This window comes from Delphinapterus leucas, chromosome 1 (assembly GCF_059928025.1).
Source record: "Delphinapterus leucas isolate spDelLeu-1000000601 "Yukka" chromosome 1, BTC_Dleu_Yukka2, whole genome shotgun sequence".
Classification (NCBI taxonomy): domain Eukaryota; kingdom Metazoa; phylum Chordata; class Mammalia; order Artiodactyla; family Monodontidae; genus Delphinapterus; species Delphinapterus leucas.
In genome coordinates, this window is record NC_143129.1 from 163,328,829 (window position 1) to 163,355,740 (window position 26,912).

The 26,912-nt window shown below is 50.7% G+C and overlaps 1 protein-coding gene across 1 annotated transcript in view; it reads right to left on the bottom strand.

Annotated features, from left to right (window-relative positions):
* Window positions 1–780: 780 nt before the first annotated feature.
* Window positions 781–26,912, bottom strand: part of C1H1orf94 (chromosome 1 C1orf94 homolog) — a 37,454-nt gene continuing 11,322 nt past the window's right edge. Inside the window, exons 3-8 of the mRNA XM_030760043.2 lie at window positions 19,697–20,394; window positions 16,402–16,662; window positions 15,167–15,342; window positions 10,654–10,731; window positions 6,823–7,022; window positions 781–1,518 (exon numbers count right to left, since the gene is read on the bottom strand). Coding sequence (XP_030615903.2) covers window positions 1,443–1,518; window positions 6,823–7,022; window positions 10,654–10,731; window positions 15,167–15,342; window positions 16,402–16,662; window positions 19,697–20,394 — 1,489 coding nt within the window. The 3' untranslated portion in view covers window positions 781–1,442. The remainder of the gene's footprint in view (window positions 1,519–6,822; window positions 7,023–10,653; window positions 10,732–15,166; window positions 15,343–16,401; window positions 16,663–19,696; window positions 20,395–26,912) is intronic.

Consider the following 26,912-nt stretch of genomic DNA (forward strand, 5'->3'; position numbering starts at 1 on the left):
ATTGTGTCACACTGTGAAGGCAAGAGAAATGCTCTTGTGAACCCTGGACTTGAGCTCATCCCAAGACACTGGTGACGTACAGAGCCCTAGCCTCTCACTGCAATCAGGACGGGGCTGCTAACGTTCCCCAGACCTAGCCCTCACTGGCCTCAGCCAGGGTTGGCCTGAGCTTCCATGTGAGTAACAGGACTGGTAATACAGCAACTTAGAACTGACAATGTTGGTCCATCTGTATGTGCATGGCTCATTTTTTAGACCCAAGAGGAGGCCCTTACATTAAACCTCTGTTTAATTTCATCTTATGATGGTTTGCCAGAGGATAGCACGTGGGTTTCATTTCATAGACTGTCCCTGATCAGTGATGGCTGCCGGGACCACCTTAGGGAGAATGATTCTGTGACTTTGTCCAGGCTCAGGGGATCAGCTGCTTAAAGATGCCTGCCATGGGTGTAGGAGAATTACGGTATATGTGTATCACTGACTCAGGCCATCTCCTCTTCCCAGATTTGTGTCCTCCATTAATGTGATCAAGATGCTCTCAATGTCCTCCTTAAAGCCACTGATAAAAGTTGATTGAGATTGATCCAGGGACAGTGCCATTGGGGGCAGTTCTGAGATTGACCTCTAGCTTGGCATTGATCTACAATGACTGGCTATAGTCTATCACATTCAGGATTATTTTTAGAATTGATTTTCAGGCCACTTTTTCCCATCTCATGTCCAAGAGAGACTTTTTCTGTAACCGCCACCTGGATAGGGCAGGGCAGGATGCACTTCCTCTACATCAATTCCAGAGATGCACAAACTGGGCTATTGAGAAGTGAGTGGATCACAGAAGAGAAGAGAGAAGCCCTCAAGTGTATAATCCCTGGGATCCCTTATTTACAGAGCAGCACTTGGAGGACTGTAGCCCATGGTGTCTCTTCATGTCCTCAGTAAACTTTGAGCCTCATGGGGGAAACAGGAGCAGTGAAGATCACGCAGAACATTACAGAAAGTAACAGGCACACTTCATTTCAAGCAGCTCATGCTTTTATCAGAAAATACAAACTTTCTAAATTAAGTGTCTTATGTCTATTTTACCAACAACAACAAAAACAAAAATCACTCATGTTAGCTAAATACAGACGCATATGTGGATGAGCAAGTGAGTATGAATCCGAGGGGTGTGTGTGCAGTCTGTGCTGTGTGTGAAGGCTGGCTGTGAGTGTGTGTGTGTGTGTGTGTGTGTGTGTGTGTGTGTGTGAGTGTGTGTGTGTGTGTGTGTGTGTGTGTGTGAGTGTTGGTCCATGGATGCGCCTGGCCTTGCTGTTTTCTGTCTGTGACCTGGTCGGAACCTTGGCTTTCCAAACTTCATACCAAGCTGTTGCAGAATCCGGAATTCCAGAGCCCTTAGCCCTGCTCCCAGGGCTAAGGTAGGAGGAGGGAGATGAGAAGGAGATCTAAAAATGTATGCCATTCCCACTAGAGGGAAAATAGGGGCTGTTCATCAGGGGCCCACCGGATGTCAAGCCGAACCTGGAGGAGAAAGAAAATGACGTTGTGATAGAATTCCTGATGTCGGCAGAGATATTAGGGAAAGTAGTATATTAATTTTGGGGCTGTCAAAGACTGGGAAGATCATGACAGGCTTGGAAGCTGAAAGCTTTAGCAATAATGTAAAAAGTTTTGGCTCTGGGGAAATAAAATATTGAAACGATACAATTGGAGGACAATAAAGAGTTTCTTCTGCCATTTCCTTAGGTCAGGAAGGCCCTGGCAGCCTGTAGGGGCTATTTCCACCCAGCCTATGCTCTCTCCATATCCAAGACCAAAGACTAAGGAGCCTGTCTGGATCTAAGCACCTTACCTGTGGGCCTGTAGCCCCTCTACCTGCCTTAGAGGACCCTGTGTGTCCCTCAGGAAATTCCACGACATCAGAGAACTCATGGCCACGTCCTAGGGTGAGATCTCAGAGTCCGGAAAATCCCAGGGTTCCTGATCCCCTTCTCAGCACCAAGCTAGATCAGACCCTGCATTTCACACCAATCTGGCAAGTAAGCACTGAGGCATCCCTGACTGCCTGGAACTCTGCTAGACCCTCAGGGAAGGAAGTGCCGAGAAGACTTGAGCCTCACCCTCCGAGAGCAGGAAAACACACCCATCTGCTTTTTCTCCCTGGCACACTGCTAATTCATACTTCAAAAGGGAGTTCAAAAGCCATCTCCTCTGTGAAGCCTTCCCCAACCTCTCCAGATGGAATCATTTACTCACACTTGGGATCCTACTGCAATTTCTTTCCCCATCTGCTAGGATACTCTGAATGAATGGAACAGAGCTCAAGACAAATTGCGGCAGAGCAAATAGCTAGATATAGTCTAATCCAGGGATTCTCAGTCACTTTTCAGCTGGGCGGAAGCATATTACAGAAGATGCTCACATTCGTGGCGCCCTCCCATGAATTGATGAAACAAAAAAAGGGGGGAAGGGGAAGAAGCGATGGGAACAAACCAGTGCATTAATTTGTAATGCCTCAGCTGGTATGTGTATCTGTTGCTCGCTGTGAACAGCCATAGACAAGCGATGCTTTGGGTTGTTTGCGTCCCTTCTCACAAAAATAAATTTCATGAGAGCAGGGACACTGTCTGGACTGTTCACCATTTGACACTCAGCACTCAGGCCAGGACCTGGCACCAGGTAGGTGCCCGATAAGCAATTAATGTCTGTGGTAACCCCACCTCTTTTGCTCTTTTTCAAAAATCATATTGGAAAAGAAACGATTAAAAGTGATGTTATCATAAGGACACTCTGAGTTCTACTCATTTATAAAATAAAGGCTGTAACCCATACTCGAGTATTTAATAATTACCGGTAACAAATTACTCATGACACACCTTGTATCTGATTGCCACACCCCACACATCTGAGCCCTTCATGAGGAGAAATTCTGATCAGATCAACTGCCAAGGGCATGGTCTAGACAGGATGTAAACTAGAGGGCCAGGAAGAGAGGTAATCCATGTGGACTATAGTTATCCAGGAAGGCTTCCTGGAGGAAGAAGAGGGGCTTAACATGCCTCGCGAGCATGGTGAACGGTCCTGGTTTGCCTGGGACGGTTTCTACACTGTCCAGTAATAATTCCAGTGTAATTATCATTTGTGTTCTTTTTAACTCTCAGATTTATTGTTCTTTGGAAGATACATGGTGTTGTTATCCTGCCCTGATGGATGTATGCAAACGGACTTGGCAGAGGGCAGGAAGGGCCCCCCTCCTCCTTTCCTGAGAACACGGAGGCCACCTACTCCTTCCTCTCCCACCTCATACAGCTTAGTCTCTTGGTTCCTGACCCAGAGGAAGCACTGAGGCCCCTGGTCTCCCAGACTAAACTCTCCACCTACGCCCTTGTACCCCTCCCTGACCCAGGCAGCCTCTCCTGGACCTTGTTCCATCCAGCACAGCTGGTAAACCTCAACTCCACCCCTGTGCCCAGTGCTGCCTACATTCCATCCTACAGTGCCCAGGTTTTCTTGCCATACTGTCATCCCTCCCTCTCTTCTCCTGGCTCCCTGACTCCACACTCTCCTGCTTTTCCTCCCACCCTTTAGATCCTTTGCTGGTGCCTCCCCATCTCCCCAACCCCTCTACATGTTGGAGACCCATGTTGGAGATCTATGTACATGTTCTCCCAGGCGATCTCATCCCATCCCATGCCTTTAAATAGCATTTATGTGCTAATGACTCCCAAATTTATATTATCAGTCAACACTTCTCCCCTGAGCCCCAGACTCAGACATCCACCTGCCTATCAACTGCTCCACGCAAGTGTCTAACGGGAGTCTCAAATTTCACATAAGCAAAACCAAACTCCTGATCAACAGAGCCTTGTTATCGTCATCTGGACCCTAGAATTTTGGCACTGCCAATCATCTGGACACTCAAGTCAAAAACCTAGGAATCACACTTGACTCCCCTCTTTTCCTCATTCCACGTCCAACCATCATCAATTCCCATCAGTTCTACCAAGCAAATAAATGCTCCACATCTTTTCTCTTACCTCTTTCCCATGGTCACTGCCCTAGTCTACGCCACCAGCACCTCTTGCTTGGCTGGCTAAAAAGGCTCCCATCCTGGTCCCCTCCATCAGCTCTCACCAGCCAGCCCACTCTTCGTATGTCGATCAACACCATCTTCCTTACACAGAGAATTAGGACATTCATGGCCTCCCGCTGCTCTTCCTTCCCTCGCCTCCCAGGCCCTGCCACCTCTCCGATTTCAATTCTGCCCGCTCTGTCTCCTCCACTCATCGTGCCCCAGCTACATTTCCCACCTCAGGGCCACTGCACTTCCTATTCTTTCTGCCCAGACTGCTCATCACCCATATATACACATGGCTCATCCTCCCGTTTTATTCAGATCTCGGCTGCAGAGAGGTCCCTTATTCCCTCCCCGCTTATCCCTTGCACCTGACATGTATGATGCTTCTTTACTTCTGTATTGTCTAGTTCTCCTCCTGGAATGACAGAAGTAAACACTTTGTCTTGTTCACTCCAGTAAACAGTGCCTAGAGCAATGCCGGGCACACAGAAGATGCAACAAACGTTTTTTGAATGAACGAATCATCCCTTTGGGGGACACGGGCCTGCACTCCTCGCCTCGCTTTTCCGACCTCACTTACCCGGTCTTTCCACCCTCAGGCCACCATTCCACTGCGCTGACTGCCGCTACTCCCCGTCACTGTCCTCCTTCGCCCACGGTGTCCCCAGCTGGCTGCAGGCTCTCTCCCACTTCTAAGGCTGCTCCTTCCTCAGTCTCCTGCTCACTTCCTTTCCTCTCCTGCCCCTCTGAAGACAGCCAGAGACCAGGTCCCAACCCTCGGCTCTCACTGTTCCCAATCAGTGCTTACCCGACCGCTGAGTGCTGAGAACTTGGGACCACGCTGCCTCCCAAGGACAGCAGGCGCTGGCTTCTGCAGCAACTCTCTCTTCCCTCGAGCCCAGAGTCTCAGCGTGCAAGGGGCACATCTGCTGGCCTGCAGGTAGGCTGTCTTCCCTCTGCAGTCTCATCTACTCTCACCTCCGGGGAGGTGAGAACCTCTCTTACAGACCCTGCAGTCACCTCCAGACTACGCCCTCTCTTCCCTCCTGTTTCTCTCCCCTCCAGCCCATCAATTCACTGCAACGTTCACAAATCCGCATTGAATCCCCAGGCCTACCAGTCAGAGCCTTTAATAATCCAAGTCCAGCCTCCCTTTTCCTATTTTCCACCTTGTTCAGGGATAAATCTAATACCTCAACCAGATGCCCTTATATGCAGGCCTCAAGTCCACCACGCACCTTCCCACCTGAGGGCCTTATTCCCCCAGACGCTGCTCACTGGACCCTCCCCATCCTGCAGCTCTCATTGTGCACCCAGCAGGGATCCTCCCTCTGTCCTCGGGACACTTGGATGGCCTTCACTTTGTCATGGCATTAACATCATTGTGTCCCCTCTCATCCACTCTCATCTCTGAAGGGATGAACCATGTCCTATTCATGGACGGTGCCCCACAGGCTAAATTCACCTTAACTATGTGAACTGACACAGCACTTTCCAGGCTGCATTGGCGGAACACACCATGATATGCTCTACAAGAAAAGGGGAAAAAGGAGAGGAAGGAGGGAGGGAGGGAGGAAGGGAGGGAGGGAGGGAAGGAAGGAAGGAAAGAAGAGAGGGAGGGAGGGATGGAGGAAGGGAAAGAAGAAGAGAAAAAAAGAAATAAGGGGTCATGGTTTTATATTCAGATAACACTATCGACCAGCTTCTTGAATGTTCTCCATGAACCCTAGTAAATGAAATAATCTGCAAATTCCAGCAGTTAAGAAATCTGTTTATCTTTGTTTCTACCTTTCTTTTCCCAAACAGATCTGACTATGGAAACCTCTTTCCAGCATTTATCCCTCTATCAGGACATTCATGGGAAACACTGATTGAAAGCGTCCGAGTCCAGGACACCCGGCTGACACTACAGTGAGGGGCTGTGATGGGGAGGAAGGGAATCTATGTCAGGTTGGGGAGTTTGGTCCTAATCCTGTAAAGGGAGGTTCTCAAGCTGGAGCACACATTCCCCGGGATGTGCCTGGGACACCTGGATTCTCAGGACTGACCCGGCACCACCCGCCTTGCAGAGCATCAGCAGTGAAGGTTTGGTGGGTGGGAATGAGCACCTGCGCGTTGTTACATTAAAACAACAAACACCAATTCCTTACTGACCGGCATGAAAAGTTTGTATGGAACTGTCAGCTAAAATGTTGAGTCTGTGTTGGCTGTTGGCTGCTAAGCTCCTCTCCTCTGCTGTTTGGGGTATTTTGGGGGAAAAGTGTATGCAGCCTGATACGCAGTGAGAGGCCCTTCAGCAGGGCCGGTTGCGAACTCACTGGGCTGTTGGAGGGATTAGCCTGGCAAGGAGCTCAGGAGGCAGTAAGTGGGGGAAAGAGCTGTAAGATTACCTGACCGTGGCCTGCTGGAAACCAGGCAGATGGGGAAAGGCATATGCATCCCGCTCCACTACCTGTCACCTGCTATGGGTGGTGCGCCCATCCACTACTGGCCATGCAGCTGTATTTCCGCACCAAGCCAAGGACCCCAGCCCCGACTGGGCCTGCCAAAGGGCCCTCCCCCAGGCCCAGATCAGGCTCACCTCCACATCAGCTCCACCCGGGACCCACAAGGCACAGGGTCTGCCCTCCCCACAGCCAAGGAATATATGTACCAAGAGAGCAGCAGTGAGGCCCAGCGCGCCCACCTCTCCTCTCCAGCAGCTTTCGGGATATGAGGTGAATTTCCAGTGTGGGCTGAGGACTCACCCATACGCCTGGGGGAAGGGGTACTGCAGCCCATCTCCTGCCATGGGGGAAGGGTCTCGGGGATTTCTGGCCAGCTTCTGAGGTGTCCTCTGAGGGTATGGATAGTTGGACTGGACGAAGGGGATGTAGCTCAGCAGGGGGTTGTAGGAAGAGTGGACAATCTGCTGTCCCATCTGCTGTGGGTTGTTGTATGGCATCACCTGCATGGCAGAGAGGAGACAGGGGCTGGAGGAGAGGACAGAGGTCCAGCAGAGCCCGCTGCCACTGAACATCCCAGTTCCCCAGCCCTGACCCTAACCTGAGGCCCCACCCCTCAGCCCCTGTGCCCCTCAGTCACTGTGGGGTGCATAGAAGGCAATTTGTTGGACGGGGAAGAAGCACAGGGCTCAGCTTCTATATGTGAGACTGGTAAGTTATTTAATTTATCTGTGTCTCAGTTTCCTTATCCATAAAATGGGCAAATGCTATCTCCATTGTATGGGGACTGAGTCCGCTGAAATAAGTAGAGAGACTGGCACATAATAAATAGCAAAGGAATATTATTTCCATTCTCTTCTCTGTCCCCTGCCTTACCCTCAGCCAATAACCATCTCAAAAGCCCCTGGCTCATTTTTAAGTCTTTTACCATCTCAGTAAAGGTTGTTGGGATGTATACATCCCTGGCTTCTAGCTCAGGATCTCAACAGACCCCAAGTCCAAGACAGCTCTGCCCAGTGGAAATTCCTGTGACGGGTGATGGAAGTCTTCTGGGTCCGTACCACCCAATATGGTAGCCACCAGACACAAGTGTGGCTATCGAGCATTTGAAAGGTGGCTAGTGGGACTGAATTTCAAATTTTACTTAGCTTTGATTTCAATGTAAATAGCCAAACGTGGCTGGTGGTTATGGTACTGGGCGGTGTGAGTGAGGAGAAAGGCCAAATGGGGGCACTGGGATCGAGCTCAAACCCTAAGAAAAGTAGGAACTCGTTGGGTTTGAGACCACCTGGATCAGACCCCCACCAAGAAGCAGGGCTTATACTATGTTGCCCCTGATGAGGCAGGAAGCCCACCTGTCTTATTTACTGATTTATCCTTGGCCCTGAGACGGTGCCTGTCACACAGTAGCTGCTCGATAAATATATGTTAAATGGATAAGTGCAAGAAAGAGAGACAGAGAGGAGGAGGGAGGAAAGAAGAGACTGCTAAGTGTCTGCTTGAATATCTAAAATGACAGGGAGCTCATTACATCGCGAGCACTGTATTCCACTACTGACAGCTCCAAATGTCTTGTGTGGAGCTGACATCCATCCTCCTGTGTGCTTTGGTCAAAACTCGGGAAATTTCTGGATTTCCACTTTAATAGCAAGTCTGTAGTCCAAGCTGTTCAGGGGTTGGGCGTACTGACTGCCCTTTCTCACCCTGCACACCCTTATCTAATTTAAAAAGATGACAAAGGTTAGCGCTTATTAAGTGATAACAAGGGTGTGCCAGGCCCTTCATGTGGATTCTCTCATTTAATGTCCAAACAGCCCTGTGAGGTAGGACCATTAGGATCCCCATTCTAGAGATGAGGAAACAGGTTCAGAGAAGTTAAGCAACTTGCTCAGTAAGTGTTCCAAGCGTCTGAGTTTTGTTGGAATCCCCAGTGTGGCAAGCCCAGAGCCCACGGCCCTGGACTGCACCGCTATGCCTGCTCCCTCTGGAAGCCTGAGCCCCTCCCTCCTGGCCCTCCCCATCTTTCCCCCAGTGGACAGGTAGGATCTAGTGACACTGGACATGGGCACCAAATCCCCAAGAGGGTGAGCTGAAGGTCAGAAAGTGCCAAGGGCTCACAGAGAGACCCCAGGAAGGCACCTCCCAAGACAGACACCAGAGGGTCAGCGTGGCAGAAAAAAAAAAAACCCTGGTTTTCACAGTGAGGGGACAGTCCTGGACCTGGGAGGAAACTGACATGAAAGAGAAGATACGGGTCCTAGAGCTTATGCAAGCTTTATGCAAAACTGTATCCTAAATACATGTCACTGATAAAACACATAAAACAGAGCTGGGTATAGGGCTCTGGAACCATCTCCAAGAAATCCTCTTTGCTGACAAAAGCAATGATAGAGCGGTGTGCCCAGAATGCCACATCTGTATAAAAATGCTTGTATAAATAGATATCACTGGAAGGATACCTAAGAAACTAATCACAGTGATTGCCTCTAAGATTTTAAAAATTGTGTACCAGGTTTTTATATTACTGTTTCAAATATATGCATTTACATAACTTTGTCTAAAAGCATTCACTTTGGAGCTAGGTGGATGGAATCACTGCTCGTGGGGTGGAGGGGATGAGACTGAGATTCTGTGAGCCTGACTGCCTCATCTCAACCTCATCGCAGGACGCAAAAACTCCTACTGCTGAAAGAGCAGTCCTGGCCCACGTAAGAAAGTAACCTACACTTATGGGCCCTTCTCTACCTTCTGGAACATTCTAACATCCTTCAGAGGTCAGAGGTGCAGTTTGCAGAGAAAGGGTAGGGCTCCCCGGGGAGGGAGGAGAGGTGGAGGAGTCCGTGGGTTTGAGTGTGGGTTTGATCTGTCCACCTGATTGTGGGGTTGCAAGGCCAGCCTGAGAATGTAGCCAGTCCTCAGCTCCTTTCCTCACGCCCCCATCCCTGCCCCTAGATCCTCAAAACCTCTGGAAGTGTTGTTTTGTGTTTTGTGTGTGTGTGTGCGTGGGCCCACACGCATGCAGCTTGGCATGCATGTCTATAACTGCATCTTTATTTGTGTCTGGGTGTGTGTTTGTATTTTTGTCTCTGCTGCTTTATTTTGATACCGTATTTTTGTGTGTCTGTATACAAGAGGCAGTAAGGCACAGTTATTGGGAACATGGACCCTGAAGCCAGGCGGCTCAAGGTCAACCCCCAATCTGCCATTGTGCTACTGTCAAGTAGATATTGACCCCCGACCTATCCATGGGAGTAGAGGGTGCAGATTCAGCCAACAAAAATATATAACACCCAGTTAAATTTGAATTTCAGATAAACAGCAAGTTTTTCTTTTTTTTAGTATAAGTATGGTCCATGTAGTATTTGGGACATAGCTCTGCTAAAACATTATTCACCATTTATCTGAAATTTAAATTTAGCTAGGTGTCTGGTATTTTAACTGACAAACTGACATGGAAGGGATATGACTCCCAGCCCCACTGATGCTGGGCAGGCCATGTGATTTGCTTTGGCCCGTGGAAGGCAGGTGTACATTACCATGTCCCAGCTCTGAGCTGAGCCCCTCAGAGACATTGGGTGTTTCTGCTCAGCCCTTCCGCCATCCAGCATGGCAGGAGCAAAAGTGACTGTATCTTCGGCACAGGCCCAAAAGGGGGACACGTGAAACAGGCCTGAACCCAATCCCAGTACTGCTCAGCCAGCCTGTAGACCCGTGGGTAAAAAAATAAATATTTTATTGCTGAAAGCCTCTGAGACATTGAGGCCATTTGTTGCCACAGTAAAAGCTAACTTATGTGTTAACTTGATAACTTTGGACAAATTATTTAATCTCTCTCAGTTTCCTCATCTCTAATCTATAAGGTAGATTATAGGGTCGTTCTGAAGGTTAAATTAATGCGGGTAAGGCCCTTAGAGAAGGGCCTGGCACACAGTAAGGGCTCTGTAAGTGCCAGCTAGTATTATCACACTGGTTTGTGTCCACATGCATGCTGGTGTTTCTGTCTGTACTGTGGGGTCAAGCACGGGCCGGAAAGTGTGGCTGGTGACCAGCTAGACAAAGACAAGGGAACAGACATCCTTCTGACCTGAAGGCCTTTGCGGAGCTGAGACAGAGGCGAGGAGGTCAGCTACTCACCTGTCGGGAGTAACACCCCAGCTGGGGTTGCAGGGTCTGCTGGTAGGGCATCCTGGCTGCCTGCTGTGGGTACAGGCCCTGGGGAGAGAAGGGGGAGGTTCAGTGCTGTGGGGCGGTGGGCTCCCAGCCAGAGAACAGCAGCCACTCAACTCAGCTTCCAGCTCCCTTGCCTGGACCTCCAGACACGTTCAAGTCCGTCCCACCACACTACTGGCCAGACCCACCAGGTGCCTAGTCCAGCTGGAGTCAGGTCGAGCCAGCAGCACGCCTCACACCACACAGGAAGCCCCTGGTTAGCAGGATTCACAGCCTTTTTGGTGAATATTTAAGGCAAGAGCTTTAGGAACCCGCCTGCCTCTTGAATTCCAGATCTGCCCCTTAGTGTCTGTGTGACCTTGGGCAAGTCACTTCACCTCTCGGAGCCCCTTTTCCCTTGTCTCTAAAATTATGTGTGTTCAAGCCTGCAAAGCCTGTGAAGGTAGCCAGATTATCTTTGTTGCTGTCTATACCCCTTTCCTAAGTGCCTTTCCCCAAACCCCATTCCTGCCCCAAGACGTGAAGTACCCGTGTACGTCTGTGTGCGTGTGTGTGCTAGCTTGCCTCCATGCTTATTTAAGCACATCTGCACGTGTGCTTCCATTTGTGTCTGCAGCTGTGTGTTTCTGTGAACAAATGTGCAACTATGAACCTAGGTGTATTAGTTTTGGTCTCTGCTACTGTGCCTCTATCTGCCCACACGTACACCTGTGTCTGTACCTGATGATGAAGACTGACGTGAAGATAAATGAGTTAATCCATCTAAAGGGCTCAGAACAGTGCAGCACGTGGTAAGGATTCTGCCACCACCTCTCACTGTCACCCCTGCCCCTGCTACTCCCGCCACTTGAAGAGGCTGCCTGGCAGCTCAGCCCGACGGGAAGTAGAAACTTTATTCACAACTCTGTCCGGGGTGGCCTTAAGTGTCCATGTGTCACACACACCACACACACACACACACACACACACACACACAGCAGAACTGCCACTGTGGATGGGGTCAGCCCATGACCCCTCCAGTCCCAGGCTGCTTCTATCTGCCAATCCAGAGTTACCCCCTAAGAACCCCCTAAGATGCAGTTCAAAACCCCAACCCCCGCTCAGACCGCATGTCTTTCCAGAAGATTCCATGCCCCAAGATGCTGCCTCCATCCTGGGCTCGGCTTGTGCCAATCGTCTAAGTGTTGATGGCTGATGCTGCCCTTGACGACTTCCTCAGAGCCCATGGGCTCCTCCTAAAAGGCTCTGAATCCCTGATGTGGGGTCCTGGGGAAGCCCCCAGCTCTCTCAGCGCCCATCCCCCACGTCCCCGAGACAGCACATCCTTTCAGGGCCCTCCTTGCTCTCTCCTCCTGTGCACCTGCACTTGACTGTGGCCAGGCCTTTCCCACATCCACCAACCCCTTCACCTGAAACCAGTGCACCTGCTCGCCTTTTCTCCAAGCCCTGCTGCCAAGGCAGTCCCACCCACCACCACGACCAGCTTGTGACCCCAGGCGTGGCCTGAACTGGGACAGAGGTGTCAGCCGGATGGAGCTGCCCTGCCTGTTCCCAGCCCCCAGTGGGCTCCAAGGCCGGGTTCTAAGTGTCCCTCCTGTGCTTCACTCCCTCCCCATCAGCGCTCAGCTCTGCTTTCCACAGCCAACTCCCCCAGGGCGCCGTCCTCCTCACGCCGGCCTAGGTGAGGCTACCCCTAGGATCCATGACCCGCCTGTCCCTGCTCTGTCCTGGGGCGGATTTTCAGGAGATGATGCTATATTCATCAGTATGAGGCACACTGTATGGCCTGAAGGAGATTTCTAGTTGTTCAAATTGCAATTCTGTAAAATCACAAGCAAGGATAAACACACATTCATTCCTCTTTGCTTGAGGCCACGGCCTCTTCCTATGTGCCCTCCCTCCCTAATTGGGAGCAGAGTTCCTTTGTGTCAAGCAGCCCAGGAGCCCCCGGAGCTCCCATGTGCTGGGGACTGAGTCTTCCACGGCTCTGCGTCCGTCCACAGTGGAGCTCTGAGTAAATTGGATTTGGGACCTCATTTTTATTCTTAACACCGAGCAGGAAAAGAGGCTAGGATAGACTGTTCCCCATTTCTCCTCTGTGCCTTCTCAAGGTCTGCTGAGCTCCCTGACACTGTTTCCTAGGAAGATCAGGGCTGAAAATTAATCATAACCAATATCTATATCATACTTGAGATTTTACAAAGCCCTTTCCCATGCATGGACTCCATTAACCTGACAACTGACTCAAGGGTTTGCTGCTGCTGCTGTAATTATTATGAGGCCATTTCATAGGTGAGGAGACCAGGGCTCAGAGCATTTGAGTAACTTGCCCAAGACCACACAGCTTGGAAGCAACGCAATTCCCTTGAACCCAAGTCTGACGATTCTAAAACCTGCTTTCTTTTTATCATATCAGGCCTCTTGATCAGCCGACTTGAAGCCTGATGGCATTATGAGACCATGAGGACCTGGGAGAAGGTAAATTACCCTGTCCCTTGTGACCACCTGGGAGTGTCCATGTGTACAGCCAACTTCACCTGGGCCTATTCAGTGTCTAAACTGCTGTATAGGACCCAGGGGCCCTACCAGCCAGGGCCCTTCTGCCCAGAGGCCCAGGAAGCTCAGAGTCAGCCCTGTGATGCACACATCAGCATCTCTAAAGACAAAGGACTTCATGCTGGAAAAATACGTCCAAATCTCACCCACTCCAGAAGTCAAGTCAGAAGAAGTTCACGTAGCAGAGAGGAACTAGCCCCTCTTTACAAAACAGACCATTGCAAATTAGCTTTACATGGTGAGCCCTGTGGGTGCATTTGAGAGTGAATCGGTTTACACCAAATAAAATTATGCAATTGTTTCTCTCTCAGGGGTGGGGGGCACACCATGCTGGCTTTGGATTTGTCCCTGACTCGTACTGGACGCCGAGCTTCCTAGTCATCTTGGAATCACCTCACCTGAGTCAAGGCCTATACTCAGTGTGAAGCAAGGGTTTTTTGTGTTTTTTTACTTGCTTAAATGAATGAGGAAATAAATAAATACAAATGAATGCATCAGGGACTAGGTGATAAATGACTGCACAGTGAGTGAGCAAGGGTGGAGGAACATCAGTGAAAGAGTTGGTGAATCAATGAGGACGTGGACAGGATATTTCTCTCGAGACCTCTGCCAGGACAGCATATCACAGACATGGGAGGGACGCACTCGGATCATCCCGTGGGTCATGCTTCCTTATGACGCCTCACCTCAGTGGTGGGGTGTGAGGAGGGTGTGGCCACTTGCTCTGTTTAGCAAACAAGAAAAGGCTTGAGAACAAAACTTGGCAGAAGAAAAGAGAGACCGTGCTAAACTCCTTTACTTTAGTTCCTGTTTAAGAATCAGGGGCTAAGCCTGGTGGGCCAGCTTAGAGGGGCTTTACGTGGAACAGAGAAGATCCACCTTCTGTGCAGGATGTCTAAGCTGTGAGGCTTGCCACTCTGTTGTAAAGGAGGAGGTGACACGTGGGACCAGAGGATCGGGGGAGGGGGAGGGGCACAGAGACAGGATGAGTCGATTTTCAGGTGGATTTCCTTCTCTCTGCCCTCTCCGGGCTTGGCCAGGCCAGGCTGGGGTAGCAGGTTCCCAGGAACCTGGCCCTTTCATACACCTGCACACCATTCTGGAAAGGAGCCATGGAGGAGACAGAACACTGAGAAATCTTAGACACTGAGCACATTTCCTGGAGGAAATGAGCCTACCTAAAGGGACTGTTTAAGCTCTTGGTTTAGACTATGGTTTAAACCAGAGTGAACATTTATTTGATTTTTTCTTCTATCTACCCAGTGGGTGGCAGCTCTTGAGGGAGATTAAGTTAAATAGACAAACTAAAGAAACTACACTTTCCCTGAATAAAAAAGTCTGTGAGTAAAATTTCCCACCCTGCAAACGTTTCTCCATCCCATTGTGTCTGGCCCCTCTTAGCTATGAGCCCAAGACCAAGAATGTGTGTCAAGCCATCTTAGCCGGTAGAAGCTAAGATTGCTGGGTTGTAGTTGAAATAAAGTGGCCACATAATTTGTCATCTGCACCAGAACCAGAGTGAAAGGGGGTGCAATTAATAATTATGCTGGGACTAAAGACCTAAACTGGGACTGTCCCAAGTAACCTAGGACACATGTCATCCAACTGTAAAGGAGGTGGTGGGAAACAAGGACTATGCTATCATCCTCTCCTGGGATCCCAAGTACTTCACAGGCCCAAACTCAGCCAAGCTCTGGAAGACACGGTACAGAGTGAACTGAAATTCAGACAAAGGAAAATGAGACATATACACGCACATGCACGAGCATGTGTGCACACGTGTACCGGGTGGTCGGTCTGATGTGGCCCCGATGAAAAAATTAACTAATGAGTCTATGGCTCTTTGTGAATTAGGCTTCCTGAACCAAGGCTCCTCCGTGGACGGCCACCGGAGAGCCAGGCCCAGGATCCGCTCACTCACCTGGTACTGGGGGAAGGTGGAGGGATTCGTGAACACGGGCAGAAGTGGATAGTTCAGGTTGAGCCAGAGCGGCTGGTTCAGGGTCGCTGAGGTCAAGGTGGTGGCAAAGCATGGGGTGAACACATTCCCTGTGTACTCGAGGTTGTTCTTGTCGGCCCCCGTCACAGGCGGGTTAACTGTGAGTCACAGGAGAGGTAGAGCGTTTCTGTGACTGAGGAAGGGAGGGGCCAGGACGCCCTCCGCCCCATGACTGCCTGAGGGGTTAATGTTCTCAGAGGTTAGGTCTTTTAAAAGCTCCCAGAGGGTTCTTCAGCTTTTGGATGAATTTCCAACTCTAGGAAAACATCGTTAGTTCACACCTTGCCAATTCGGAAGGGGTGAAAATCCCAGCATGGTCTGGCAGGGAGCATCTCTCCGTCATTCACTAGTAAAGAGGCAGTTTAGCAAGAGGACGCAACAAACCAGATTGCTGGGGCTGTATCTCACCGACTTACAAAACTACGTTCTTTCAAGTGCTTTAGAAAAATCCGGTTTGGTATAAACAATTGCTATGCCATGGAAGTCTTTCTTATCAAATTATTAAAGCAACCCCTTGAGGACATGTACTTGGCAACAGTGAGGACCTGGTGCAGGTTGTTGTATGTATGTTGGAATCATTTTTTAAAAAATACTTTAAAATATTACATAATTCAGTATGATGGGACCCAAAATTAGTCTGAATGAATGAGATGTGATTGAGCTGTTTCAGGGTATGGATCCTGGATTCTTTCCTTGTACAATATGCTCTGTGGGCTTATACAGTCTGAGCTGGGGTGTCAGTTTCCCCTTATTAGCACATTTTCAGGGGGAAAGGCAGTTACACTAAAACAGTTGGAGAAGCACAAGGGAGAGAAAGCCGGCACATGAATAATCTCAATGTAGAAATAATCCCAAAGAATGGATTTTTCTTTGGTTTGGGCCACTTGAGGGGATATAAGACACGCTGAGTCAAAGCTATATTCAAACTGACCACCGATAATGCCCATGTGACCCCTGAAAGTCAACTGCATTTCTCTAGCAATAGTATTCCCTGTAGGGGACACAGGAAGTCATTTCCCCCATTTTATGGGACTAGGGAAAGACAGTAACTTGCCCATGGATGAGACAGCCCTTTGATGGCAGAGCCACTCCAGGGACATCTGAGGGTTTCTGAAATCCCTTCCTCTACAGATTTCCTCTGGGCAGGGTCAGCTTACGTTTCAGCTCCAGCCCGTCCACCTCCACCTTGCTGCGAAGCTTCAGATGCCTGCTTGGGTTCTTGGTGGCCCCAAGGAACTCACAGAGCAGGTTCTTCTTGGCCGGCCAGGCAGGCTTCTTGGCTGGCAGGACCATGGACGTAGAGCCCATGGGGTCACTGCCACCCTCCTTACCACAGGTGTCCTTCCGTCTCTGGGACCACTGACTGAGAAAGAGGCTCTCTTGACCCTTGGTCAGCTCCTTGGCGCCAGGGTTCCGTTCTACAGCAGAAGGGAAACTGAGTCAATGACTCTGGAAGGCCAAGTGCTGGATGCGGGGAGCACTGTCTTGTGGACTAAGTGATGGGTCCCCCAGAGCACATCTGAGGCCCCAACCACTCTGGGCTCTATCTCCCAGCCAAGTTCAACCCAAGTTCAATCCCTGAAGGCTTCACTGACCAATGCCCATTATGGTCTCCCCATCCCATGCACACATGCATGCATTCATCCATTCTTATCTTCTTGCCTTCCATCTACCCACTCATCCTCCCTTCCATCTACCCGTTCTTCCTTCCTTCCATAATTCCTTTCTTCCTTCCTTCCTTTCAAACCTCCTTCCTTCCAGTTACCTCTCTTTTCTTATCTTTTCTTTCTTTCCTTCCTTCCTCCCTCCTTCCCTGACTCCCCCCCCCTTCTTCCTTCCTTTCCTTCATTTCTACTGTTTTTCTTTCCTTTCTCCCTCTTTTTTCCCTCCCTTCCTTCCAACCCTCCATAGGTTGGAATACAAAGGTCCCAGATACAAAGCTGACTTGGACACAGTTCCTGCCTTCAAGGAGCACCTGGCTTAGTGGGGGGACACATACTCCTACAGAACACACGTCTGGTCCCTCATCACGGACTCTCCTCTTGATAAATCGTCATGGCAATTTAGCACTCTCGTCAGCGCCAGCCTCTGACCTGAGTCCTGGGGACACTGCGGTGAGTCAGAGCCAGACTTGGCCCTGCAGGAGCTCAAAACAAGGAGGAAGAGAAAGACAGACCCAGAAATAGCTCTGGGACAAGGCAGATGGGAACCATGAGGTGACAGAGGGACACTGTGGGAGAAGAAGGTGGCTAAGACAGCTTCTGTCTGAGAGGACCAGAGGGCTTCCAGAAGGAAGAGGGTCTTCAGCAAGGCCTTACACCAGGGGTTGTGGGTGACTGTGGGCAAAGGCACAGAAGCATCGGAGAGACACAGTGAGGCAATGGATGTGGTCAGTGCCAGGCTCAGATCTTTCTCCAAACAGACCGAGTGTCCCCCTAGTGCTAGGACACTGTCTGGACCATCATGGGATCCTCTACAGCAGTGGTTTTCACCCATATTTCCTTTTGAGCAATGGAACTCTTTCTTCCAACAAAATTAAGTATGATGGGGGGAAAATACATATATATATGTGTGTGTGTGTGTGTGTGTTTGTGTATATATATAACTGCACATATATAATCTATATACATATATAAATTTTTTAAGGCATTGCTTGGTTGAAGCAGGGAAGAGGGCCTTGTCCTCAACATCGTCACACCTTCCCCAGCCAGGAGGTCCTGGTCTCCATGGAGCTTGGCTGGGAAATGGCGCTGGACACACAGCAGGCTCCTCGGATCTTTCTGGTAGCGGCAGGACCAGAGGACCTGTGCCCAGTACTACCTGTTGGGAGTGGATGTCATCCCACCCACTCTTGGTCCCATTAGCCCACTGGCCTTGGGGCTGAGTCTGGACAGGACAGGGCCTGACCTCCTAGTGCCATCCCAGCAAAGGAAAGAGCTGCTCTAGCCTGAGCCAATTTAGGAGAAAATGCCATTTTTATCAAAACATGTCCCCAGAGTCTCTTCCAAGAGTTTGTCTGGTTGTGAGTGTAGCCCCCAGTCCCCTCCCCAGAGGCCCCACACCCGCCATCACACACATACATACCCAGCTGCCTGAAACATGCTCCTCACTCATCTCCAAAGCTCCCTCTTCCAATGTCTGTGTACACAGACCCACACACATTCCTGCCTGTCGTTCCTTTGGCTCACTCACACGTGCACACAATTACACACAGAGAATGGACACACACAAACACATACACACGGTCACAATCAGATGCACCCACCCTGCATTTTCTCTAACAAATACGCTCACACCTGCAAAGCTCCCCTTGGCACACCTTTGCCCACACACTTGTACACACATACACACACAAATGGTGGGAGGGTGGAGGGGACAGGACGGCCTCCAGCCCAGCAGCCTCGTCCGACAGAGAGACATCCACGCCTCTCTCCTGCAGAAGAAGGTGGAAGGAACGTCCCCTCCCCCAGGTAGGCCTCCATCCTCTCGCATGTACAGCCCATCGTCCCCAGAGTCCTCGGGCTTCTAGAGGCCTGCCCAAGACCCAGAGTCCAGCGTGCTGTCCACAGCTCAGAGTTCTTGGCCTTCCGCCAATGCTCCAGAGCACAGAATGTTCTTTAGGGTGACCGTGTTCCCGTTTTCTTAGGAAGATGGATCTGGACCCTCCCAACACAGGCATCTCTCCATTACCCTTCCATGCTCAGAGCTTGGGGGGAATTTTTCTTTTGGTTTTCTCCTGGTGACTGTTGACAGCAGGCAAATGCCCCTGCCAACAGTCTGCCTTTTTGGAACCATCCAGTCTGAGTGGCTGGATCGGAACAGGAACAAAAGGCAGAATCCTGGGAGTGGGGTGGGGGAAACTTGGGAGGCGGCTGGATTTCCTGCGGAGGCTGTGAACTCCTCAATTCAGGAGTGGGAATGCACTTTCCTAAAGCCCTGCAGTACCTGGGAACAAATCCCAGGGCCAGCAGTCTGCACTGCACCCGGAGAGTTTACACATTCACCCTCCTGCCCCACAGAGAGGGGACCAAGCCTCATGGTTGGAACAGGAGCCTCCATGAGAAGCCAATCAAATTTCCCTCCTATCCAGCTTAAAGTCCTCACACTGCACTTTCACCCTGGACCCAGCGAGGATAAATGTTTCCTTCAGTGTACTCTGGGTGCCTGTGGATTTAAAAACCCAGTCAGTTACCAAATGGGCCTCTCCCTCTTCCCAAACCACATTGGATTCAGAGCCACTGTATCTGCTTACAAGAGCTGTGCCCTGTATACGGACATCCAGCAGAGGAGGCCTGTGGGGACTGAAAACAGCCTGTACCGGGGGACTGTGCTCGCCAGCGAGACCACGTCGTCCTACTTTGCGCAAAGATGTTGCATGTGCCTGACGCAGCCCGGTAAGTTGTTTCTTCCCCTGCGGGCCCATTCCCTAGCCCTGCCCCCAGCCCCACTCACCCATCAATTTGTGCCCCTCCATGGCAGGGTCAGCCTCGGGCTGGGAGCAGATCTTGGCAAACACTGGCAGCTGCTTCCTCTGAGCAGGGAGTCTGGGGGGCTTTTCGAGCTTGTCGGGAGGCGCTGGAGGAGGCGGGGGAGTTGGCAGCAGGAATGGGCCCAGCTCCGCGGGCTCCCCGGGTCCAGGGCCACTGAACATGCTGCTCTGCAGGAAGTCCTTGATGGCCGTGCTCTCCTCCAACACCGTCTTGTTGTCGGGGGCCTTGGATGTTTCCGTGGACTTCAGTGGGAACTGAGCCAGGAGCTTGCCGATCTCCGAGTTGGAGGCCCCCAGGCTGTTGCCCCTGTCCTCTGTCTCCTTGGCACTCTTGACCTTGGCAGTACGCAGGGTGCCCGTGACCGTAGACATGGTAGAACTGCAGTCCTGCCGGCTGCCAATAATGGGCACTGCCACCTTTGGCTCCAGGAGCTTGTAACCAGCAGTGATGGAGGCTCCTGGGCGTTCACTGCTGCCCGCCACCAGCGAAGGCACAAGAAGGCAGGGAGCCGGCTGCCTGGGCCCCTCGAGGGAGCTGCCGGGTGCCTTCAGCTCCCCGGAACTCTCTGTGACCGGGATGAGGTGCTCTTTGGTGAGGCTTAAGAACTCCTGTTCCACCAGCAAGGAGATCTCATCTCTGCCACTGGTGAGTTCCAGAGGCCTGCAAACAGGTCAGAAAGACAGATGGCTTTAGTGCCAGCTCCCTGAGGGTGGCTGTGCAGCAGGGCACAGGCCCCAAGGAAAGGGGATGGAGGAAACACGTCTCCAGGTGTGAGAAGCCTATTGCTTTTGAAGAGAGAAAATGGACCATCAGTGGACTCCAGGGGGTTTCTACACCACACCAGTGGGCATGGTACTGAGAGCTTGGTTCTGGGAATCGGGATGCCTGGGTCCTCTCCCAATACTACATCTTGCTGAGTGAGCTGAGCCTTAATTCCTGTCCATCTCTCCCTGTTCAGTCATGCTCAGGACCGGAAGCAATAAAAGACCAGCAGCAAAGGGGACAGGACTGAGCCGACAGCTCTGAGCCTGGCGTCCAGAGTGCTGGGGCTGAGTCTAAGGAAGCCCCCAGATGCACCGCAGGATGGCTGAGTGAGAGCAGGGGACCTCAGGGCCTCACAGCCCAGCTCTGTCACTTCCCAGCTATGTGATCCTGGGCCCCTTGCTCAGCACCTTGGTCTCCTCTCTTGGTGAACAGGAATATCATAGAGACACTTCAGACCATGTCTGGCACAGTAAGGGCAATACAAGTGTCAGCTAGTATGTCGACACTTCTGTCAGCCTGGCTGGGCCTCTGGTCCTGAAATCTGCACAGTGGCTCCATGGATGCCCATGTCCACCTTGGCTGGCATGGCCCTCTGACCAGACCACAGACTGGGGCCCACTTCCTGGGAGCACTGACAATTTCTTGATCCCTGAACAGATTCACAAGCATCTCCCTGTATCTAAACACAGGCCTCTACCTGCACCTCAGACCCCGGGAGCTCCAGCCTGGACCCTTGACGGCCAGCACCAGCCTGATGGGGCCTGATGGTCCCGTGGACTCTAGGCTCCTGGTTGCTGGCTCTCTCCAGGTATGGGAGAAGGAAGCAATCCTGCTGGCTTGGCCTGTGGCCCAGCCTGCCACACCAGCCTCCTTGGCAAGGGGGAAACTTCCTCCCTGGCACTCCCAGGAGGACCATGGTCACCCAGCTTAGAACCATCTGCTATCCCTCCTGGATGGGTTCCCATGAAGGGTGGATAAGGTGGCCTACACAGAGCATTCTGGAAACTGCTCAATGCTCTACCGCTGGTAGAAGGTGGTGAAAATGGCAAAAAAGAGGCAGAGGGGAAAACTAAAGCTCCCTGTGAGTGGAGCTTTGGGGAGGCCCTGCGCACATTCCTGCTCTGACAACCCATTCTGTGGGTGGAGTCAGCCCCGAAAATAATGACTAGGGAATGCGCCCAGCAGGGACGGTCCTTCCTGGTAATGCTCTGTGTATGGGCACACGCACATGGACACACACACACACATGCACACACACACGTGCAGTGCAGGCACAAAATGACTCAGTTATCACACACAGAACCGGGGACAGTCTCCACATCTGACGACCAGCCACTGCCTACTGTGCTGATTATTAACCCCTTAGTTGCTGGGTCCTGATGAAGCCCAGAGGGTCCTGGAAAAGGTTTTGGGTAGCCAGGGCACTTGGGAAGCACACAGAAGAGTTTAAAACTTGGGAGTTTGTCACTATTCTAACAACCGAGGCAACCAATGCCTCCTGACCACCAGCCCCCCATGTGGTCTCCCCAGGCCTGGCAGCTGAGAGAGTTGCCAGGAAAAGCAGACTCCAGCCAAACAGACCGAGGTCAGAATCGGGCATCGGGCACCTCTGCATATTTCACGTCAAATCCTGGAAACTCAGGGACTCCCCTGTGATGAGGGTATGACACCTGTGACATGGGTATGACACTACAAGTGCCCAGACGCTGGGTGGGATGAGAGCTTGGTGCAGTAACCCCTGTGCAGGCTCAGCATGGACACGCACCAAGGAAGCCCTGGGTACACGGTGGCTGTGAGCGGCAGAGTGGGAGCAGGCTGGCCCTGGAAGATCCCGGAGGCCATCAAAGCCGTGTATGAGGCAAGGCGGTCCACTCTGTTCTCCCCCTCTTTCCCTGGCCTCTCTCCTATTCCTATCCTTTCCTCCTTCTCACTCTAGGCTCGGTCTATAAATTGGCCCCCCTCTCCTGCCGTGTCCCTGGGAACACCTGGAATAAAGAGACTGCCAATCCATGGCCCCAAGTTATTGATCCCCTGTCTCCCTCTTCATCATCACCCTCAAAGGGAACAGGGGAGTCTCGAGTCACAGAAACCAGATACTTGAGGGACCAGTTTTTGTCTCTCCTGTGCCTGCCCCAAAACTTGCAAAGCAAGTTATGTACCAACAGATCTTCTGAATTGGAAAGACTCACCACAATTATGTTATTTTTTTGTTTTTTGTTTTTGGCCATGCTGCACCAGGCTTGCAGGATCTTAGTTCCCTGACCAGGGATCGAACCCGGGTGCTCGGCAGTGAAAGCGCACAGTCCTAACCGCTGACAGCCAGGGAATTCCTCAACTAGGTTAATTTTTAAAAATTGGGATAATGGTATTGTGGTTATATTTAAACAACAACAAAAAGGGTCCTTATCTCTTATAGATACATACTAAAGTATTTACAGGTAACATTATGTCTGGGATTGGCTTTAAACTTAATCTAGCAAGGGGAGGGAAAAGATGGGGGCGGGGGGAATAGATAAAATAAGATTGGCCCTATGTTGATCATGGCTAAGGCTGGGTGAGGGGTACATGGGTTCATCACATACTAGTTGCTCTATTTTTGTCTGTGTTTGGTTTCTCGTTGTTGTTTTTTTTCTAAAATAAAAATGTTCTATAATAGACGTACACACAAAAGTCTCACCACTGAATCCTTTAAAGTATCAGCTCCAAGGAGAAGTCAAAGCAGCTTCTAAAAGACCCACAGGGCCCGAGGTCCCTGTACCAAAAGCCATCCCACAGGCAGTCCCTTCTCTGCACCTGAGAGGATACTCCTACTCCTCCCCCACCCGGGAGCCAGGCTGGCAGAGAGGACCCAGCAGGGGCTGAGTGTGAACCCCTGTTCATATTCCCCGGTCATTCTCCTCTGGACACATCATGGGGGTCAATGGGCCTCTTAGGAAGCTGGCATTCCCAGAAGGGGCAGGGCAGTGCTAAGAACAGAGGGGCCCACCCTGGCTGTGGGTCCCCCATGTGTCCCTGAAAGGCTGGCCCGGAGCACCCGGCCCTCCCCGAGACAGCCTCTACAAACTCCTAGTTCCTTTGCATCTGCCATGAATCCACTACAGGCCAGAATGGAAGCTAGGCATCCATATATATGCTTGCATTTAATCCTCTCCACGTCCCTGGGCAATAGACAATATCATTCTCACTTTACAGATGGGAAAAGTGAGCCTGAAAGAGGCGAAGGACCTTGTCGCTGAGAAAGTGAAGAGACTGGTGTGAGGATGCTGCCAGGTCCTGCTGACTTCCTGACCTCCTCCTACCCCAACCCGGCTTCTTTTCCAGGGATGGTTCTCCAGTGAGGTCCACCGGCCCCTGTTCCGTGGCTGGGCTTTGTTCCCCAATCTGAATGCAATCAGGGATATTGCTAGGATCATCCCATCACTCCAGCTTGTGGAGGATCATCACGGTGAATCCTGAGCCTGTCATCCATGGCATTAGCTGTCCCTGACAGCTCTGTGTCAGCTGCATGTCTCATGAGCACGCCTTCTGGGTCCCCCACCAATTTATGGATAGAAATGTTGAAGGGGAGGGAGTCCAGGGCTGAGCCTTAGGCACATTGCTGGAAACCCTCCCCCCCAGTCTGACAGTAATCCTGGATCAACACTTTGGGGGAATAAATCAATCCAGTTACTATCATCCCATCTCCACTTCTCCAAAACAGCCTTTATCAAATACCTTGCTGCAATCAAGATTCAGCACACAATTACAAGTCTCTGAGCAAGGGTCTCCCCTAACTGCCCTCTCCACCCCCAAGAAAACAAGATTCGTTTGCTCTTTTCTGTTCTAGAAAACTGCATGCCTGCAGAGCTAAGACATTCTTAGAACTTAGATCAAACCATTGCCCCACTTAAACCCTTATGTGAATTCTCACTACACATAGACTAAAAATCCAAACTCCTTTCTGACCCCCCAGGGCACCCCACAAAGTGGCCCTGTTACCCCCTCCTGCTTTGACTCCTCTTCTTCCGGCCACTCTGGTCTTATAAATATGCCTTGGCATGTCAAGTTCATTCCAACCCCAGGGCCTTTGCACCTCCTTTGGATGCTAGGTCATCCCTTGACTGACTCTTACTAGGCACTCTATGCTCCATCAATCTGTTTATTTTCTTCCTAGTGTTTATCACCATCATATAGTACTTTTTTATGTCTTTACTCCCTACAACAACTCATCCTCCCTGAGGGCAGGGACTGCATCTTGTTCACCATGGAGGCCTCAGGACCTCGAGCAGTGTTGGGCACATACCTCCAGCTCAGTAAGGATTTGTTGAATAAATGAATAAACTGGCCCACGAACTTGTCTTTACCATTGTCCATTTCTTGAAACTCTTGAAATCAAGAGTTGTGTGGCCAAAGACTGCCCAACTCCTTCAATGGTTGCAACCTGCCTGGATTTGATTCTATTTCTGGCCTTCCATCTCATGTCCCACCTTGGGCCTGGCACCCCTGTGAGCTGACCGGATGGCACTGACCAGCCTTCTTGGCAAGGTCCTAAGAACTCTCAACCCCTGTAAGTCAGTCCCACAGCAGAACCCACACAGACCCCGCCCAACTCTTGGCGACCACTTTGGGGCTCACAGATTTTTCCCTCTCCCAACAACTTTGCTGGGTTCCACATCGAGCCTGCCCGCCTGCATTTCCTGGTATCTATCTTTTTTCCTCTCTTCTTAAGAAGTTTTGCCGATGCTGGCACCTCTCCCGTGCTATTTGCTTTCTGCTTTGAGTTGGTAAAAAGCATAAAATCTGCCACAGACTCTATCACAGTGAATCATTCAGGGCCGTTAACCCAACTCCCGGGTGCTGACAAAGGAAGCTAGTCAGAATTGGTGCTGGGGCTCCAGCTGCTGCCACTACCTCTGCTTTGCCCACCTCCAGAAATGATAGGTGTCTGATGACGACTCTGTACACGGGCACCACACATCATTTCTGCATTTGCAGTGTACAGAGTCGTATAAAAATAAAGGCTATTGACTAGCTGGCACCCCTTCCCAGAATAATGACTAAGCAAGCATGCTGTTAACTCCCCGACAGCAGTTCTGTGTTCATGATAACACAGAGCAAAGATGAAAACTGCTATTCATCTGAGCCAAACAACAGAAAAATGCAAGCAGAAAATTGTTAGTGCTGGAAGAGGACACCAAAACAACTATTTTCTTCCCACTATGGCATTTCAGATTGATGACAAACACGGTACCCAGGCCTGGTGCCCAGGCAACATGGGTAGTTGAAGACCGAAGCAAGGGAAGGGCTCTGGCTCCATCGGGAGACTGACCTCCTGGCTGGGGGTGAGGCCGACTTCACGTGTCTGCGTGGGTGGGGCAGCAGAGCAGAGCAGCTAAAAAGATCAGTGCCTGCAAGGAGGCAGAAACTGGATTCCCACTGCTTAATGGAGGCCAGCCCTCAAGCAAGCTGTCTAATATGTCTAAACCTCAGGTTCTAGTTCACAAAGTCAGAAGGATGAGCATCTCCGGAGAATGAACTAACCAGCTAGGCACTGTGCAAAATGCTCCCCATGCAAAACTCTCATTTTAATTCCCACAACAGCCCCAGTGGGGTGGTGTGAGGACCGATTACAGTTTTGACCCTATGGTAGTTCCCACGCACCTTGGTTCAGTAACAAAGCAGAGATTTGGAAAGTGCTTGGGCATTAGGGCTTAACCTCTTGTTTCTCTTGGGACTCAGCAACCTCCACATAGACGAACCCAGGAAAGTCTGCTGGAGGATGACACATCCCGTGGAGAAAAACCTCAAGGTCCTCAGCTGACTAGCCAGACCTGGGTGACGACAGACACTGCAGATGTGTGGGTGGGCACAAGGCACGTCCCGCTAAGCCCACCCAAGCCTCTCCCAGAAGAACCACCCAGCGGAACCCAGCCCAGACTGCTCAACTACGGAAATGGGAGCTAAGTAGGAAGCTGTGGTGCTGAGCTGCTAAACTTTGATATGGTTTGTTACACAGCCGGCCCTTCGTATTCAAAGCTTCAACACTGGTGGCTTCAACCGACTGTGGGTGGAAAATACTGGGAAAAAAATTCCAGAAAGTTCCAGAAAGCAAAACTTGAATTTGCTGCACACTGGTAACTACTTACATAGCATTTACATTGTGTTGTACAACTCTTTACATGGCATTTACATTGTATGAGGTATTATAAGTGATCAGGAGATGATTTAAAGTATACAGGAGGATGTGTGTAGGTTATATGCAAATACGACGCCATTTTATGTAAGGGACTTGAGCATCCGCAGATTTTGATATCCATGGGCATTCTGAAACCAATCCCCTGTAGATACCAAAGGACTACTGTTTATCAAAAGCTAACGGGCACAGAGAGATACAGTGATTACAGTTTTTAAATGAAGAAGCTAAAGTCATCATC